Raw genomic sequence first — 16,674 nt, forward strand, 5'->3', positions numbered from 1 at the left:
GCCAGCCGGGCCTGGACCTATCACCTGTGAGGGGAAAGTGAACCTGTTCCTGGAGCAACTTCCTTCGCCCTGCTGCCTCTACATCCTCCTATCCCATAATAGTAGCTGTGCGTTGCCGTGGCGTTCTTATGACTGTCCTTTTGTTGATGAAAAATGCAGGTGCTTCTGTTTTCTTCCCCCCTCTACTGTCCTTCAGTCTGTATCTCCCCCCTCTTCCTTCCCTCTGTATCTCCCCCCTCTTCCTCCCCTCCCTTTTCCTAGTATTTGCTCAGGTGCGTTGCCCTGGTAACGGGTTCATAGGTGTGTCACTGGGTGTTGTGTGGTGTAACAGCATTTTTCTGGCATTCTGCTTGTTTGACGCCTTCATAACTGAAATCTCACCGTGTTGAATGTAACAGTCCAGACGGTCATAACTAAAATAAAATGATCTTGGTTGTACATTTTGGGCCTCGTTTTTATTCTCATCAAAAATTGAGGATGTTGCCTCAAACAATGTACTGATTCTGCTCGTTAGTTCATCTAGCAACCTGCCGAGTCCTACCAAAACATTCCAGCCCCCCTCATCTCTCCATCCCCCTGTCCTCTCCAGCCCCCCTCATCTCTCCATCCCCCTGTCCTCTCCATCCCCCCCTCATCTCTCCACCCTCGTCCTCTCCAGCCCCCCTCATCTCTCCATCCTCGTCCTCTCCAGCCCCCCTCATCTCTCCATCCTCGTCCTCTCCAGCCCCCCTCATCTCTCCATCCTCGTCCTCTCCAGCCCCCCTCATCTCTCCATCCTCGTCCTCTCCAGCCCCCCTCATCTCTCCATCCTCGTCCTCTCCAGCCCCCCTCATCTCTCCATCCCCCTGTCCTCTCCAGCCCCCCTCATCTCTCCATCCTCGTCCTCTCCAGCCCCCCTCATCTCTCCATCCCCCTGTCCTCTCCCCTCCCCTCCACAAAGACCAGGCAGCAGAGGTGAGTATCATGTTGTTTATTCAGGGTGAGTGTTGTGTTCCACTGACCTGTCACACCCAGCAGGACACAGGAGGAGGGCTACTCTCCTGACAACCTGGACACAGAAACACTCAGCTGTTTCAGTAGCAGTGTGGTAAATGCTAGGGGACAAGATTACATCAATGCAAAGGTCAAAGTTCAAGGCCGTTTCAAAGGGACTCAAGATGCTTTTACACCAAATATAAATTACTTGTAATCAAAGTCATCAAATCATTTATTTTATTTTTCAATTTAATTTAAATGTCACTAACTAAGCTAGCATACTATTCTAATAATTGTTTAAATAACCAGTATATAATGTTATGAAGCTCATGATTCTTGTGCCTCCAGCTAATTTCTCACCCTCAGCTGTGCACACCCACATTCACGTACACACACGCGCACACACACATTAGACAGGCGGAGAAAGGGAGACTGTGGAGAGAGAGGGCGGAGGACTGTGGAGAGAGAGAGGGAGGGCGTGGAGAGAGAGGGGGAGGGCTGTGGAGAGAGAGGGGGAGGGCTGTGGAGAGAGAGGGCGGAGGACTGTGGAGAGAGAGGGGGAGGGCTGTGGAGAGAGAGAGGGAGGGCGTGGAGAGAGAGGGGGAGGGCTGTGGAGAGAGAGGGGGAGGGCTGTGGAGAGAGAGGGGGAGGGCTGGGGAGAAGGGGAGGACTGGGAGAGACTGGGAGGGGGGGGGGGGGACTGAGGAGAGAGGGGGGGAGGACTGAGGAGAGAGGGGGGGAGGACTGAGGAGAGAGAGGGGGGGGCTGTGGAGAGAGAGGGGGGGGACTGGGGAGGACTGGGGAGAGAGGGGGAGGGCTGGGGAGAGAGGGGGAGGACTGGGGAGAGAGAGGGGGAGGACTGGGGAGAGAGGGAGGACTGGGGAGAGAGAGGGGGAGGACTGGGGAGAGAGGGGGAGGACTGGAGAGAGAGGGGGAGGACTGTGGAGAGAGAGGGGGAGGACTGAGGAGAGAGGGGGAGGGCTGTGGAGAGAGAGGGGGGGGACTGGGGAGGACTGGGGAGAGAGGGGGAGGGCTGGGGAGAGAGAGGGGGAGGACTGGGGAGAGAGGGGGAGGACTGGGGAGAAGGGGAGGACTGGGAGAGAGAGGGGGAGGACTGTGGAGAGAGAGGGGGAGGACTGTGGAGAGAGAGGGGGAGGACTGGGGAGAGAGGGGGAGGACTGGGAGAGAGGGGGAGGACTGGGGAGAGAGGTGGGAGGACTGTGGAGAGAGAGGGGGAGGACTGGGGAGAGAGAGGGGGAGGACTGGGGAGAGAGAGGGGGAGGACTGGGGAGAGAGGGGGAGGACTGGGAGAGAGGGGGAGGACTGGGGAGAGAGGTGGGAGGACTGGGGAGAGAGGTGGGAGGACTGGGGAGGACTGGGGAGAGAGAGGGGGAGGACTGGGGAGAGAGAGGGGGAGGACTGGGGAGAGAGAGGGGGAGGACTGGGGAGAGAGGGGGGAGGACTGGGGAGAGAGGTGGGAGGACTGGGGAGGACTGGGGAGAGAGAGGGGGAGGACTGTGGGGAAAGTGGTTGAGCAGCTCAGCATGGGAAGCAGGTTCCCTAGAAAAATATATACTGCCTTGGAATGTGTCACATCAGACCTCGCTGATTGGCTACTCAGTTGGGGGGGGGGGGGGGGGGTTACCTGTATATGGTCTAGATATGACTTGAGGGTGTATATCTAGAATGGACATATCTCAGATAGCTTCTAGATACTACATGTGTGCAGTGTTTGCTCTGGGGCTGAGCAGTGGTCTATGACCTGTATGGTGGCTCCTTGGTGTGGATGTGGTATCTGTAAGCTTCATGTGTGCAGTGTTTGCTCTGGGGCTGAGCAGTGGTCTATGACCTGTATGGTGGCTCCTTGGTGTGGATGTGGTATCTGTAAGCTTCATGTGTGTACATCTTCATGCTAGGTCTGCATGTGATGACTGCATGGTCCACCAATCAAAGGTCAACCCTGAGTCATGTGACTTGACTGCAGACCATGTGACTGCAGGAATGTAAGGATCAGATCTCCTGGTGTATGAGCGTTAAGAGATCAGGGAGAACACACACACACACACACACACACACACACACAGGTTCAAGTGAAGCACCTGATCTAGACGAGACAGATCTGTGAGCAGTTCAACTGGACAGTGTGGAGTTACGACAGACACTTGGAGGATTAGGAACAGGAAGTATATTGAAGACAAACACAACAGATCACACTGAAACCCAGAGTGAGTCAAGTCTGATAGAGACCTGATGAAAACAAATCACCTCTCCTCCTCCTCCCTCTCCTCCTCCTCCTCCCTCTCCTCCTCCTCCCTCCCCCAGTAGAGTGTGTGTCAGTCAAGCGAGGAAGGCTCTAAACAGACAGCTAGTCTCCTGACTGTCACCAGTCTGATCCACGGTGTCAATTAAATATGTTTGAAAACTACAAGATGGTTCCGCTGAGTGTGCTGGGGATGGGGCCTGTCAGGTGTGTGTGTGTGTGTGTGTGTGTGTGTGCTCACATGTCTGTGTGTGCTCACATGTCTGTGTGTGTGTGTCACAGCAGGTGGTCCTGTGTTGAGTGATGATTCAGTGTGACAGGCACAAGATGAACAGATGTGTGGTGCAAAATGGAGAGGGATAGAGAGAAATGGAAGGATGGAAAGGTGGAGGAGGAGAGGGATGGAGAGAGAGATGCAGCAAAATGGAGGGAGAGGGAAACGCCAGTTTTAATCAACTGGATGTTTAATTGTTAAACTGAAAACAAAACAGACAAATCAAAGAGACAGAACAGAAAGCAGGACGAGGGTTCGTCTGGAGCAGGTGTGTGTGTGTGTGTGTGTGTGTGTGTGTGTGTGTGTGTAAGAGAGAGAGAGAGGGTCCATGATCTCCTGCAGGTCCCTAGAGTGTTCAGAGTCAGAACAGAAGCCTGGGCTGTGTACAGCTCACAGGCCCAGAACAGGGCCCCTCCACAACGCCCCCCGCCAGGTCGTGGATCAGGTAAGCATATCTGTCTGTAGTCTCTAGGGGAATCCCCCTTCCTTTTGACGAGAGTGCAGGTGGTCTGTTCCATTCCTTCCTTTACAGTCCATTTGGCACATACCATCTCAGGGTTGAGGGAGGGGGGTGCTTCTCATGTTTCTGCTGTTTCTGTCTGAGCTCTGTCAGCTGACACCACCCCACCAATCACAAGGGAAGGAGCTCCAAGAGGAGGAGGAGGAGGAGGAAGGGGTAGATGAGGTGAGGTGTCAAATGAATGCTAACACTAGATGCACCTCTCTCTCCCTACTCCCCCTCTCTCTCTCTGAACAGTTCAGCCTGTGACTTAAAAACGTTCCCAGTGGTTTCTGGGAGGTGAAAGTCATGTTCTTGGCAAAATAAAGGAGAGATGAGAGAAAAACATCATTTGTTTTCTTCCACGGCTGGTGGGAGTGGTTTGGGGGGAGGGGGGGGGGGGGGTCGTTCTCACAGCCGTTTCTGGGCGATGAGCGACCCCACCACGACCCCGGTCACCAGGGTCATCCCCGCCAACAGCCACTTCCTGAAACTCTCCTGGGACTTCCTGCTGTCGGCCGCCGAGTCGTGACCATAGATCTCTGCAAACCGCTCCTGGAGGGGGGGGGGGGGGAGTGCAGGGGGGAGAGGGCAGGGGGGAGAGAGGCAGTTTGAATGATCCATCGAGTTAACAGTGTGAATGGAACACACACACACACACCAGTACATATGTGCAAACACACAGATGCACACCTTCCCTAAAGACAGGATTCTAGAACTCTCTATAGCAGATTTTCTTCCACAGACACTTAACCCCAAATTCTAGAGAGTGTGTTCTCTGAGGTAATCCCCTCATTGTTAACATTCCTTCCCATCTAGGCCCCGCCCTTTCCTGTAAGTGATCTGGCAGTGGTTTGGTTGACTGACAGGAGCCCTGGCCACAGCAGGCTGCAGTACTGGCTCCTAGCCAGCAGGGAGGGCAGTACCCCAGCAGGGCTGAGCTGGGTGCTGGCGTGAAGAGAGACAAGCAGGAAGGTTGGAAGCGACCCTGAGGAGGGAAAACTAGAGAACGCAGAACAACCTTCCCCGTGTTGACACACCCACAGTGATGTCACACGTGATGTCACACGTGATGTCACACGTGATGCCCCTTCATGACAGTGAAAGCAGCAGCAGAGACCACAGCTACCCGGGTGTGTGTGTGTGTCAGGTAAATGCATGTGTGTCACTGGGAGGTGTGTGTGTTATTTTAAAGTGTATCCGTGTCTGTGATGGATGTGTGTGTATCATTGTAAAGTGTGTGTGTGAGTGGGGTGAGTCTCACCGGACAGCTTGTATGCCTCATTTAGGTGAAAAGTGAGCTAATGTGTTTCAGTGGAAAACGTGTGTGTGTGTGTGTGAGTGAGTGAGTGTGTGTGTGCGTCATAGTTAATAGTAAAAGGGGGTTCAACTGAATCGAAACAGAGTGTTCTGGGAAAGGATGGTGGTGGGAGGAGATAAGAGAGGGGGGGAGGAGAAAGAGGGGGAGAGAGATCAAATCTAATAACCTCAAAAAAATATTGACACACACACACAAAAACACAACACACACCCACAGCCGTGACTGAGTGTGTCACAGATCACAAGGCAGCTCTGAAATCTGCTCATGTTAATGACTGCAGGCCTCAATCCAGCTTCTGCAGTCACCACTGAACTAACACTTGCGTGTGTGAGTGTGTGTGTGTACAGGAAGTGTGTGAGAGTGTGTTTACACAGGGTGTGTTTCTGTGTGTGTACTTGTTTTCATGTATATGTAAGTGTGTGTGTGTCAGTCTTCAGGAATGTCAGGAATGTAACCTTAACTCCTCTTACACAGAAACCTGTCTGCACAGTGTGTGTGTGTGTGGTGTGTGTGTGTGGTGTGTGTGGTGTGTGTGGTGTGTGTCCTACAGGTGAGGAATGTCGTGGGTGTCCGGAGAGACTGTGCAGCTTGGCGCCTGTCATAAAGCAGACGTGTTGAGACATGTTGGTGTGTGTGTGTGTGAGTGTGTACTGCATGGACCAATCCAAGCCTCTGATGTTGTCAACGCTATCTCCACTCACACACCTACATCTCTGTCACTTTCTTCTTCCCTGCATCCCTACAGCCTACTAAACACACACACACACACACAGGTCACTGTGATCTGGGTCTTGCAGTCAACAGAGCTTATCAACCTCCTGTTATTATGTGGTACCTGCCCAGGCATGCAAGGAAACGCACACACACACACTCACTCTAACACACACACTCACTCTAACACACACACTCACTCTAACACACACACTCACTCTAACACACACACTCACTCTAACACACACACTCACTCTAACACACACACTCACAATATCACACAAACACACATGAGGTCTGCGGGCCAGAAAGCCTCGTCGTCGCCTCGCTGTTCGTCGCCTCGCTGTTCGTGTCCACGCTGGGAAACATCGCAGTGTTGCCAATCTAGCGACTTTTCACCTATCCTATCTTGCCTAAATATTATCTAGCGACTTTTAGTGACTTTTCAGAAAGGCTCCAATATTGAGTTCTGGTGAGATTTATTTTATGGCAACACTACGTGCAGCTAGCATGTTGGTTATTTTTGTTAGCTAGAGTGTTCTGTGTTTGTATTTTCAGTTTGACAGTAAACAGATGAGAGGGTGAGATGGCGCTCGCTAGCTACTACGTCTGTTTTTCCCATTTGTTTTCGAGACCTACGAAGTAATGGTCACGGTATTCCTGCCCCAGGCCGTAGACAGAGCGGTTTTAGACCGGCCGATCCAGGAGCCAGTCCTCCAGGCCAGTCAGGGTTAGGTATTCCTGCCCCCGGCCATAGACAGAGCCAGGAGCCAGTCCTCCAGGCCAGTCAGGGTTCTTTTGCTGCCGAAACGCGAACAACTGGTTGTATATTGGGGCACCGGCCATTCAACTTCCTTGGTGGGGACTGAGAGGGGAGCCGACAGAGAGACAGATGAGTTCACTGGAGGACAAGGGAGTGGCTGACTGGTTTAGACTGACTAGCTGGTTTTCAATGGCAGGCTGACTAGCTGCCTGACTAGCTGACTGACTGACTGACTGACTGGCTGACATTCTGGTACTGTCTGGTACTTCCTGTTTGTTGCAACATCCACATCACATGCAATTCTTCCATGTCTCTGGGGCAAGAGTGCAGCTCCACACATCATTGTTGACCCAACACACACACACACACACACACACTAACACACACGCAATGACAACACAACCTCGTGTGCGTCAGATGGGTCTGAGCTCATAAGACCTTTGCTGCTGCTGCTGTTGTTCTCTGGTCGATCCAGGCAGTTGACCTTTGAACCCAGCCAGCACAGTGGGTACCCCTCGACTGGATCTACTGGAGCTCCAACTGGCACAGGAGAATCAGAGGGGAGGACTATGGGGGAAACGGTTCCTGCCTGCAGTCATACACAGGAGGCTGTATTCAGTGTGTGTGTGACCCCTTTCTGTTCCTCACGGGGCTTTAGTGTGTGTGTGTGTGTGTGTGTGTGTGAGAGAGGAGATGCAGACATGAATTAAAGAGCAGAATAATGAGTCAGGCTCTCTCCAAACCCCATTCTGTCAACACACACACACACAGAGGTGACTGTGTGACAGTACACCATGCCATTACCAGAATCACTCCATGAGACCTGCACCCTATGGTCACCTCCATCACTCACACACACACAGCCTGAGAAGGAGGAGATGGAGAGGAAGACAATGAGAAACAAAACAAAGAGAACAATCATTTTGAAGCAACCAGGAGGACAGAGGAGAGAAAGATGAGACAGAGAGAGCGAGAGAGAGCGAGAGAGAGAGAGAGAGAGAGAGCGAGAAAGCGATGCAGGTTAAGAGAGAGAGAGAGACAGACAGACAGACAAAGAGAGAGAGCAGAGAGTGAGAGACACAAAGAGAGAGACACAGAGAGAGAGAGAGAGAGAGAGAGAGAGAGAGAGAGAGAGAGAGAGAGAGAAGCCTGCCATTGATTACCTGAAAACCTGGCATGTGTGTGACTGTGAGGTGTGTGTGAGTGTGTGTAAGGTGTGTGTGTGTGTGTGTCTGACTGTGTGACGAAAGGTCCTTTGTTTAGGGCACTGAACAATCCAGAGCTTCAATGCTAACTCCTCCCACAGAGCACTGCACCGCCACGATACCCGAAACAAACATTCACAGTGGACATCAATCACACAAGCAACATCTCATCTCACTAATGCAATCACCTGAGCTCCACCACCTACACAGACAGCCAATCACCTGAGCTCCACCACCTACACAGACAGCCAATCACCTGAGCTCCACCACCTACACAGACAGCCAATCACCTGAGCTCCACCACCTACACAGACAGCCAATCACCTGAGCTCCACCACCTACACAGACAGCCAATCACCTGAGCTCCACCACCTACACAGACAGCCAGTGGGAGGAGCAGGGGTGGGGTGGGGGGGGGTTAGGAGGAAACAGAGGTGTGAGTGGTGATCAGCTAAGACAGATAGGAGGTAGATATGGATGGAAGGAGGAGGTAGAGATGGATGAGAGGAGATGTAAACAAACAGATGAACATGGGGGGGGGGGGGGGGTGAGGATGTAGGGGGAGGGGAGGAGAGGGAGAGAGAGGTTGCATGTCTGGTCTGCAACACATCTGCAGAGCCTGGGGAGTTACGGCTGGTGTGTGTGTACGTACCGTACGTACAGGGTTAGGTACAGGGTTAGGTACAGAGATAGGTACAGGGTTAGGTACAGGGCTAGGTACAGGGCTAGGTACAGGGTTAGGTACAGAGCTAGGTACAGGGCTAGGTACAGAGCTAGGTACAGGGTTAGGTACAGAGCTAGGTACAGGGTTAGGTACAGGGCTAGGTACAGGGTTAGGTACAGGGCTAGGTACAGAGCTAGGTACAGGGTTAGGTACAGGGTTAGGTACAGGGCTAGGTACAGGGTTAGGTACAGGGCTAGGTACAGAGCTAGGTACAGAGCTAAGTACAGGGTTAGGTACAGGGTTAGGTACAGAGCTAAGTACAGGGTTAGGTACAGGGTTAGGTACAGAGCTAAGTACAGGGTTAGGTACAGGGTTAGGTACAGAGCTAGGTACAGGGTTTCTTAGCCCTAAATACGACTGGGTCTGACTCCGTGGGCGGGTTTTATCGCTCTGTGATGAGGGTTTGTACGTGACCAATCAGAACACAGATTTCACAACTCCTGCGTATCAGTACGTAGAACAAACATTAGGAGCCCGCCCATCCTGTCCAATCAGGTCTGTGAACATACACAATAATATAACCCAGGAGGGGGGAAGGGGAGAGAGGGGGGAAGGGGAGAGGGGTGGGAGGGAGTGAAGCAGAGGGTCCCAGGGGAGACTCTCTATAGGACAGCCTGACAGACGAGGGGGAGGGGCTTGCGGGAGTCTAACCACCTCCTACACACACACACACACACTACTTCATTACACAGAGTGTGTGTGTGTGTAGTGGTTCTCTAAGTAAATCATGTCTAACAGCTCGATGTAAACACAAGCCCTGCCAGATGTCAGGTGACGTCCCGTCACAGCCCAGCAGCATCTCACACACACACACACACACACACATACACAGTAAAAGCATATGTCCCTGCCTCCGTGTCTGTCAGAACCAGTCTGAGTGACGGACAGGTAGAAAGAGAAAGGGTTCCACACAGACTCCTCCCCCAGTGTTCCTCCCCCAGTGTTCCTCCCCCCCCAGTGTTCCTCCCCCATCGTTCCTCCCCCAGCGTTCCTCCCCCAGCGTTCCTCCCCCATCGTTCCTCCTCCCCCAGCGTTCCTCCCCCATCGTTCCTCCCCCAGCGTTCCTCCCCCAGCGTTCCTCCCCCATCGTTCCTCCCCCAGTGTTCCTCCCACAGCGTTCCTCCCCCAGTGTTCCTCCCCCAGCATTCCTCCCCCAGTGTTCCTCCCCCAGCGTTCCTCCCCCAGTGTTCCCCCCCCCCTAGTGTTCCTGCCCCAGCGTTTCTGCCCCAGCGTTCCTCCCCCAGCGTTCCTCCTCCCCCAGCGTTCCTCCCCCAGTGTTCCTCCTTCCCCAGTGTTCCTCCCCCATCGTTCCTCCCCCATCGTTCCCCCCCATCGTTCCTCCCCCAGCGTTCCTCCCCCAGCGTTCCTCCCCCAGCGTTCCTGCCCCAGCGTTCCTCCCCCAGCGTTCCTCCCCCATCGTTCCTCCTCCCCCAGCGTTCCTCCCCCAGCGTTCCTCCCCCAGCGTTCCTCCCCCATCGTTCCTCCCCCAGTGTTCCTCCCCCAGCGTTCCTCCCCCAGTGTTCCTCCCACAGCGTTCCTCCCCCAGTGTTCCTCCCCCAGCGTTCCTCCCCCCCCAGTGTTCCTGCCCCAGCGTTCCTCCCCCAGCGTTCCTCCTCCCCCAGCGTTCCTCCCCCATCGTTCCTCCCCCCCCAGCGTTCCTCCCCCATCGTTCCTCCCCCATCGTTCCTCCCCCATTGTTCCTCCCCCATCGTTCCTCCCCCAGCGTTCCTCCCCCAGCGTTCCTCCCCCAGCGTTCCTACCCCAGCGTTCCTGCCCCAGCGTTCCTCCCCCAGCGTTCCTCCCCCATCGTTCCTCCTCCCCCAGTGTTCCTCCTCCCCCAGTGTTCCTCCTCCCCCAGTGTTCCTCCCCCCCCAGTGTTCCTCCCCCATCGTTCCTCCCCCATCGTTCCTCCCCCATCGTTCCTCCCCCAGTGTTCCTCCCCCAGTGTTCCTCCTCCCCCATCGTTCCTCCTCCCCCAGCGTTCCTCCCCCATCGTTCCTCCCCCATCGTTCCTCCCCCATCGTTCCTCCCCCAGTGTTCCTCCCACATCGTTCCTCCCCCAGCGTTCCTCCCCCAGTGTTCCTACCCCAGCGTTCCTGCCCCAGCGTTCCTCCCCCAGCGTTCCTCCCCCATCGTTCCTCCTCCCCCATCGTTCCTCCCCCAGTGTTCCTCCTCCCCCAGTGTTCCTCCTCCCCCAGTGTTCCTCCCCCCCCAGTGTTCCTCCCCCATCGTTCCTCCCCCATCGTTCCTCCCCCATCGTTCCCCCCCCATCGTTCCTCCCCCAGTGTTCCTCCCCCAGTGTTCCTCCTCCCCCAGTGTTCCTCCCCCCCCAGTGTTCCTGCCCCAGCGTTTCTGCCCCAGCGTTCCTCCCCCATCGTTCCTCCTCCCCCAGCGTTCCTCCCCCATCGTTCCTCCCCCAGTGTTCCTCCCCCAGTGTTCCTCCCCCAGCGTTCCTCCCCCAGTGTTCCTCCCCCATCGTTCCTCCCCCATCGTTCCTCCCCCATCGTTCCTCCTCCCCCAGCGTTCCTCCCCCATCGTTCCTCCCCCAGTGTTCCTCCCCCAGCGTTCCTCCCCCAGTGTTCCTGCCCCAGCGTTTTCTGCCCCAGCATTCCTCCCCCAGCGTTCCTCCTCCCCCAGCGTTCCTCCCCCAGCGTTCCTCCCCCAGTGTTCCTCCCCCAGCGTTCCTCCCCCAGTGTTCCTGCCCCAGGTTCAGACTACAGCTTTCTCTCCTTGATCCATCACTTGAACCCCAACTCAGATGAGGCGGGGGGCAGGGGGGGGGGGGGGGGGCTGGGGGGGGCTGGAGGAAGAGGGGCAGCTAGGGTAGGCTGGGGAAGCCTGTGAGCCCTGTTACAATCCGTGTGTGTGGGGGGGGGGTTATTACCAATTATGGATGAATGATATATCCAGTGCATTGTGGGTAAAGGCTCATAATACTGACTAACTGGGTTAGAGTTCCTGTAGTAGAGTTAGGAGGATGATGGAGGGAGGGGGGAGATGCCAGCCGAGACACACACCAGCACTTTAACTTCATTTGTCCTTCTGTCATCACACTATGAGTTTAAGGTCTACTCGTGTGTGTGTGTGTGTGTGTGTGTGTGTGTGTGTGTGTGTGTGTGTGTGTGTGTGCGCGCGCCTGGGAAAGCAAAAGACAGAACAAGACAAAGGCGGAGAGAGACAAAGGCGGAGAGAGAGAGTGAGGGAGAGGGAGACAGAGAGAGAGAGAAATGACTGTAGGCATGGTTTCATAGTGGGCGTCAGAGTTACGGTAAACAGCTGGGGGAAACTGCCCAGATTTCCCACCTGCCTAGCTGGGAGACAGAGGGGGAGGGTTCAGGGGGGAGACATGGGGAGGAGAGAGAGAGATGGAGGAGAGAGAGAGAGAGAGATGGAGGAGAGAGAGAGAGAGAGAGAGAGAGAGAGAGAGAGAGAGAGAGAGAGAGAGAGAGAGAGAGAGAGAGAGAGAGATGACAGGGAGGCTGGACAGAGCAGCCTGCATATCACAACATCATGCTCCATTCCTGAGTGTTCAGACACGACCACACCAGCACAGATCACATGGTCTGTTCTGTGTAGCTGTTTAAGACGTCATCACTGACCAGAGGAAGTGACTGTGAGGGTGTGGAGGTGATGACACACTACCAGGGTGTTACTGAGACACTGCTCTGCCAGTCATTTGTCTCTGTCAAGATCAGCCATCGATTAATCCATTTTTAACCACTAACAGTATCAACAGAGAGACGGGCCAATCGGAAGGTTCCTGGACACACTGCTCAACCAATCAGACGACCGTCTCCATAGGACTGACCAAAGCTGTCCATACACACACAAACAGACACACACACACAGTCCACTCTCAGCTGACCCCAGAGAGAGTGGAGCTTTCATCTGCAACAGCTGCCTCAGAAGGAGAGAGTTGGAGAAGGACAGAGAATCAGGAAAACAGAGGAGAGAGAGACAGGAGAGAGTAGAGGAGGAGGAGAGAGAGAAACAAGAGAAGGAGAGAGACGAACCTCCATCTCTACAGACCAAGTGACCCCCCCCTTCCATCCCAGCCCCCAACCTAGACTTGCAGGTACCTGCCTCTAACCCCCTAGCATTCATCTCCCTGACATCCACACACACACACACACACACACAGACATGAGACTCACCCATCCTCCCTGGCTGTGTATCCAGACACACACACACACAGACATGAGACTCACCCATCCTCCCTGGCTGTGTATCCAGACACACACACACACAGACATGAGACTCACCCATCCTCCCTGGCTGTGTATCCAGGGCTGGATGTGGTTGTCCAGGTAGAGGCTCATCCAGTCTGCGATGCGTGGCACCAGCGAGCTCATCTCCTTCTCCACGCACTCCACGCACAGCGCCCCTCCGAACGCAAACAGCCCCACCACGCGTCCCCAGTTGACGCCATCGCGGAACACCTCGTCCATGACGCTCTCGAAGCTGCGGTAGGCGGTGCCAGGCGTGATGTGCAGCTGGGAGGACAGGTCGCTGAAGGCGCGGGCGTAGCGCAGCTCAAACTCGTTGGCCGAGTCTCTTAGAGCCTCCTTCACCTCGTCTAGCCCCGCCCCCAATGACGGACGTCTCCGCGGCGACGAGGGCGGCTGGGCCGGGGGGGGCGTCCCGGGGCTGATGCCGTTAGGGGACCCGTTGGCGTGCAGTGAGGCCCCCCCCTGGTCCCCCCCCCCCCCCCTCGATCCGCTCTGGGAGCGTGCTGGTCAGCTCTATGTGACTGAGGGGGAAGTCTCTTTGAGCAAGTTTATACTGGATATAAAACACCACCAAGTCTCTGTTCTGTGTCATGGTAACTGAACTGTGTCCTCTTCTCTGTCTTCTCTCTTCTTCTCTCCTGTCCTCTGTCTCCTCTTTTCTCTTTCTGTCGGCTGCTGTCCTCCAGGGTCAGACCCCCATGCCCGGCCTCTCCGGCTCCAGAGATGAAGACAGTGTGTGGGCAGCTGCAGCCTGTCAACGCCCCGGCTCAGACCCTGTGGGGAGACAACACCACAGTGAAGCACTTCAAACGGACAAAGTCAAACCTATAACCAAGGGTGTGTGTGTATGTGTGTGTGTGCGTGTGTGTTTGAGACAGGAACAGAACACTAGACAGGTGGAGGTCAAAGTTCGTCTTTTTTAATTGGTCAGTTACACAGCAGCAGATGGTACAGGTCGAAGGTAGACGTGACCTGTCTGACATGCGGACCACACGCACAATCCTTCCTCTCACCTCACTTCCAACTCGCGATCACAACACATTATGGGATTTTTATAACTCTTTATAACTCTATACTCTTTTTACTCTTTTATAACTCTCATATATATAAAGTCAAAAGACAAATATATATTCTAACCAGAAATGTGCTTACATTCAAATGTACACCCATGTAGCCACCATTTCGATGTACTGTCATGCGATTGTATAGCGCTTTACGAGGTAAACACTGCCCGAAAATTACTAACGTGCGTAGCTCATTTAAAGCTGTTCTAATCGCAAATCTTAACAAGAAAACCATTTGTACAGTCAACTAATATATTAATAACAATTTAGTGCAGTGACAATCGAAAGATGTTACAATCTAAAAACACAACCCATACATCAGACACCATCCCGTTTAAACAGGCGGGCTCGCGTGCTGCGGGACGGGTTTGAGGATGAGTCTGTTGTTGTCGGTCGTTCTTACAAAGGCGAGCTCTCACCCACGAGCCTGACCTTTTCTATGGTAATAATGACATTTGGGATGATCAACGGCGTTTAAAAAACCACCTTATTGTAGGTGAACACTTTACAGATGGAAACCCCATGCAAAACCGCGATGTGTTACGTAACAGCCATCATAAAAATGAATGGTAGCTATAGTCAGTAAACCAGATAAGAAAGTGACCGTTTGTTTGCTTTCTAAGCGTTGTTTTTGCTTTAATATGTAATGTATTTATAAATAACATAGCTATACATTTCTTGATTCGAAAATCCATCTTAAACATATCTCAGCAGCAACTTTGACCAAGTATTGTAGAAGATTGTTTACTGTACTATTCACACAAGATTGAGCCATACCATACAACACGTGGTGTAGTCCTACGCACGTAAACAGTCTAACAAAGTGCTCTGTTACTGGGGACGGTCGCTGCACATATATCCATATAAAATCGATCTTACAAGCAAAAGCTAAATTTGGACAAAACTTCGTTTTAAAACGAAAAAAATATAATAAACATAAAATCAATTTAACACTTTTAGACCTTACCTACAGTAGTGCGTTAAACCCGTGAAAAATATCTTCAACTCACACAAAGGCGTCCTTGTGAAGGATGAAATCGTTCAAAATAGGTAATGTTCTTCAGTATACCCTTTAACTAATCAGTTCCCTACGTTTAGAACCGCTGTCAAATATTCAATGGCATTCTGTGTTCGCTACGTCTGTGTTCCACACTGCAGCGTCCCTCCCATCGCACGCAGCGTAAACCACCCAGCCCATTACGTAACGAAGATTCCCCATTCTGTCGCCTATCACAACCAATATCACAGACCTTTAAACGCTACGTAAACCATTCTGGAGTTTGGGTTAGCATACCCTGAAAACTAGTACACTTTCCACATGAATAAATATAACCTTTGGAAAGTATGGATGTAGTTAGCTGACCCAGAGATAGATTTCCTGAAAGTCTAGCTATATAAAGCAAGCTTTAGCCGACCGTGACTCAATCCGAAATAGTCAGTTAAAACGGACACTGCTTCTCATGTGACTAGCTAGCTCTATATTAGAAATATTGTAGACATTAGGACTTGCAGCCAAACGCAATTAGCCTCTACAAGAAACAGTGATTTGAAGAAAATACCATACCCTCCCCCCCCCCCACCAAGCAGTTTCCGCTGGACTAGGCTAGCTTTCAGTAGACGATTCTCGGTCTTTCTGGAACTAAGGCGTGAAGTGACGTGATCCATCAGAAAATCTATCTGCATTTTGGCTTGCTCACCTCCCCCCCCCCCCCCCCCCCCGTTATAATCACCCTCGAAAACAGCGGCACTCTTACCTCCTCGAACTATCAGGGTCTACGGACCCCTCTGATAAAGGATGACAATTCCTCGCAGAGGATCCAGTCATCGGCAGACGGCATATCCGACATTTCTGCTGCAGCCAGCGAGATAGCGAAGCTAGCGGCTGCCTGGCTGGTTTGTCGAAGAGAACCGCCCCTCTCTGTGAATGACGCTTAGTTCATCCAACTAGCTGACGATAGAGCGTCCTCACATTGCAGTTCAACGTGGATAAACCAGAGAGATCCCCTGGAGAAATGTAGCTAGCTTGTTAGCTAGGTAGCTACACATACAGACGTGCAGTTTGCTCGTTAGCTCGCTTGCGAACTTTCACGCCTTTCATCACACTAGCAAAGCTAATCCGTTTGGGTGGCTGGAGAACTGGAGCCAACATTAGTACAAGCTACTGTGGCTAGCTTGGTAAGAGTCCCACTAAGATCATATTATAGCTAACAATATCTACATAGGCTCGTTGTTCGGCTTGCGACCAATACAATCTTAAAACCTACCTAAACATAGTTTGGACTAAAGCAAGGAAGTTAGACTATATACACACTTTGTGGGTTCCATGATAGAGTATTTCCAATTACTGGAGCTAGCATCATTCATTCACACTGCCATCACAAAAACAAAGGATGTTGCATATCTCCATGGTAACCTTTGTTACCCCAAAATGTGTCTCCCTACATTTTGACGCTCAGTGTTGATAACAGCGCCGCGCCGTGGTCTTATAGAAAACACAGTATCGCTACATTATGGTACAACCATAATGACAGGTCAAAACACTGAAATCGAAAGAAGGTTCAGAATTCCAGTTTTATTGATTACTTCACCAAATGCCTGGAAGATTACATCACAATATGTATAGTATATCACCTTTCTATGTATTTTACA

At 52.7% G+C, this 16,674-nt stretch overlaps 3 protein-coding genes across 3 annotated transcripts in view; 1 reads left to right on the top strand and 2 right to left on the bottom strand.

Moving 5' to 3' along the window:
- Nucleotides 1-300, top strand: part of LOC124462187 (copine-9-like) — a 33,615-nt gene extending 33,315 nt beyond the window's left edge. Inside the window, exon 20 of the mRNA XM_047013781.1 lies at nt 262-300. Within this exon, the coding sequence (XP_046869737.1) occupies nt 262-300 (39 nt within the window). The remainder of the gene's footprint in view (nt 1-261) is intronic.
- A 4,032-nt stretch (nt 301-4,332) lies between these two features.
- On the bottom strand, nt 4,333-16,335 carry bcl2l1 (BCL2 like 1). The gene is given in 4 exon segments (XM_047013786.1): nt 4,333-4,563; nt 12,995-13,436; nt 13,438-13,735; nt 15,780-16,335. Coding segments are annotated over 3 exon segments (702 nt in total). The 5' UTR covers nt 13,554-13,735; nt 15,780-16,335; the 3' UTR covers nt 4,333-4,419.
- The window catches only part of arfgef2 (ADP-ribosylation factor guanine nucleotide-exchange factor 2 (brefeldin A-inhibited)), a 29,842-nt gene continuing 26,896 nt past the window's right edge, over nt 13,729-16,674 (bottom strand). Inside the window, exon 40 of the mRNA XM_047013782.1 lies at nt 13,729-13,735. Within this exon, the coding sequence (XP_046869738.1) occupies nt 13,729-13,735 (7 nt within the window). The remainder of the gene's footprint in view (nt 13,736-16,674) is intronic.

This window comes from Hypomesus transpacificus, unplaced genomic scaffold (genome assembly GCF_021917145.1).
Source record: "Hypomesus transpacificus isolate Combined female unplaced genomic scaffold, fHypTra1 scaffold_203, whole genome shotgun sequence".
NCBI classification, from domain to species: domain Eukaryota; kingdom Metazoa; phylum Chordata; class Actinopteri; order Osmeriformes; family Osmeridae; genus Hypomesus; species Hypomesus transpacificus.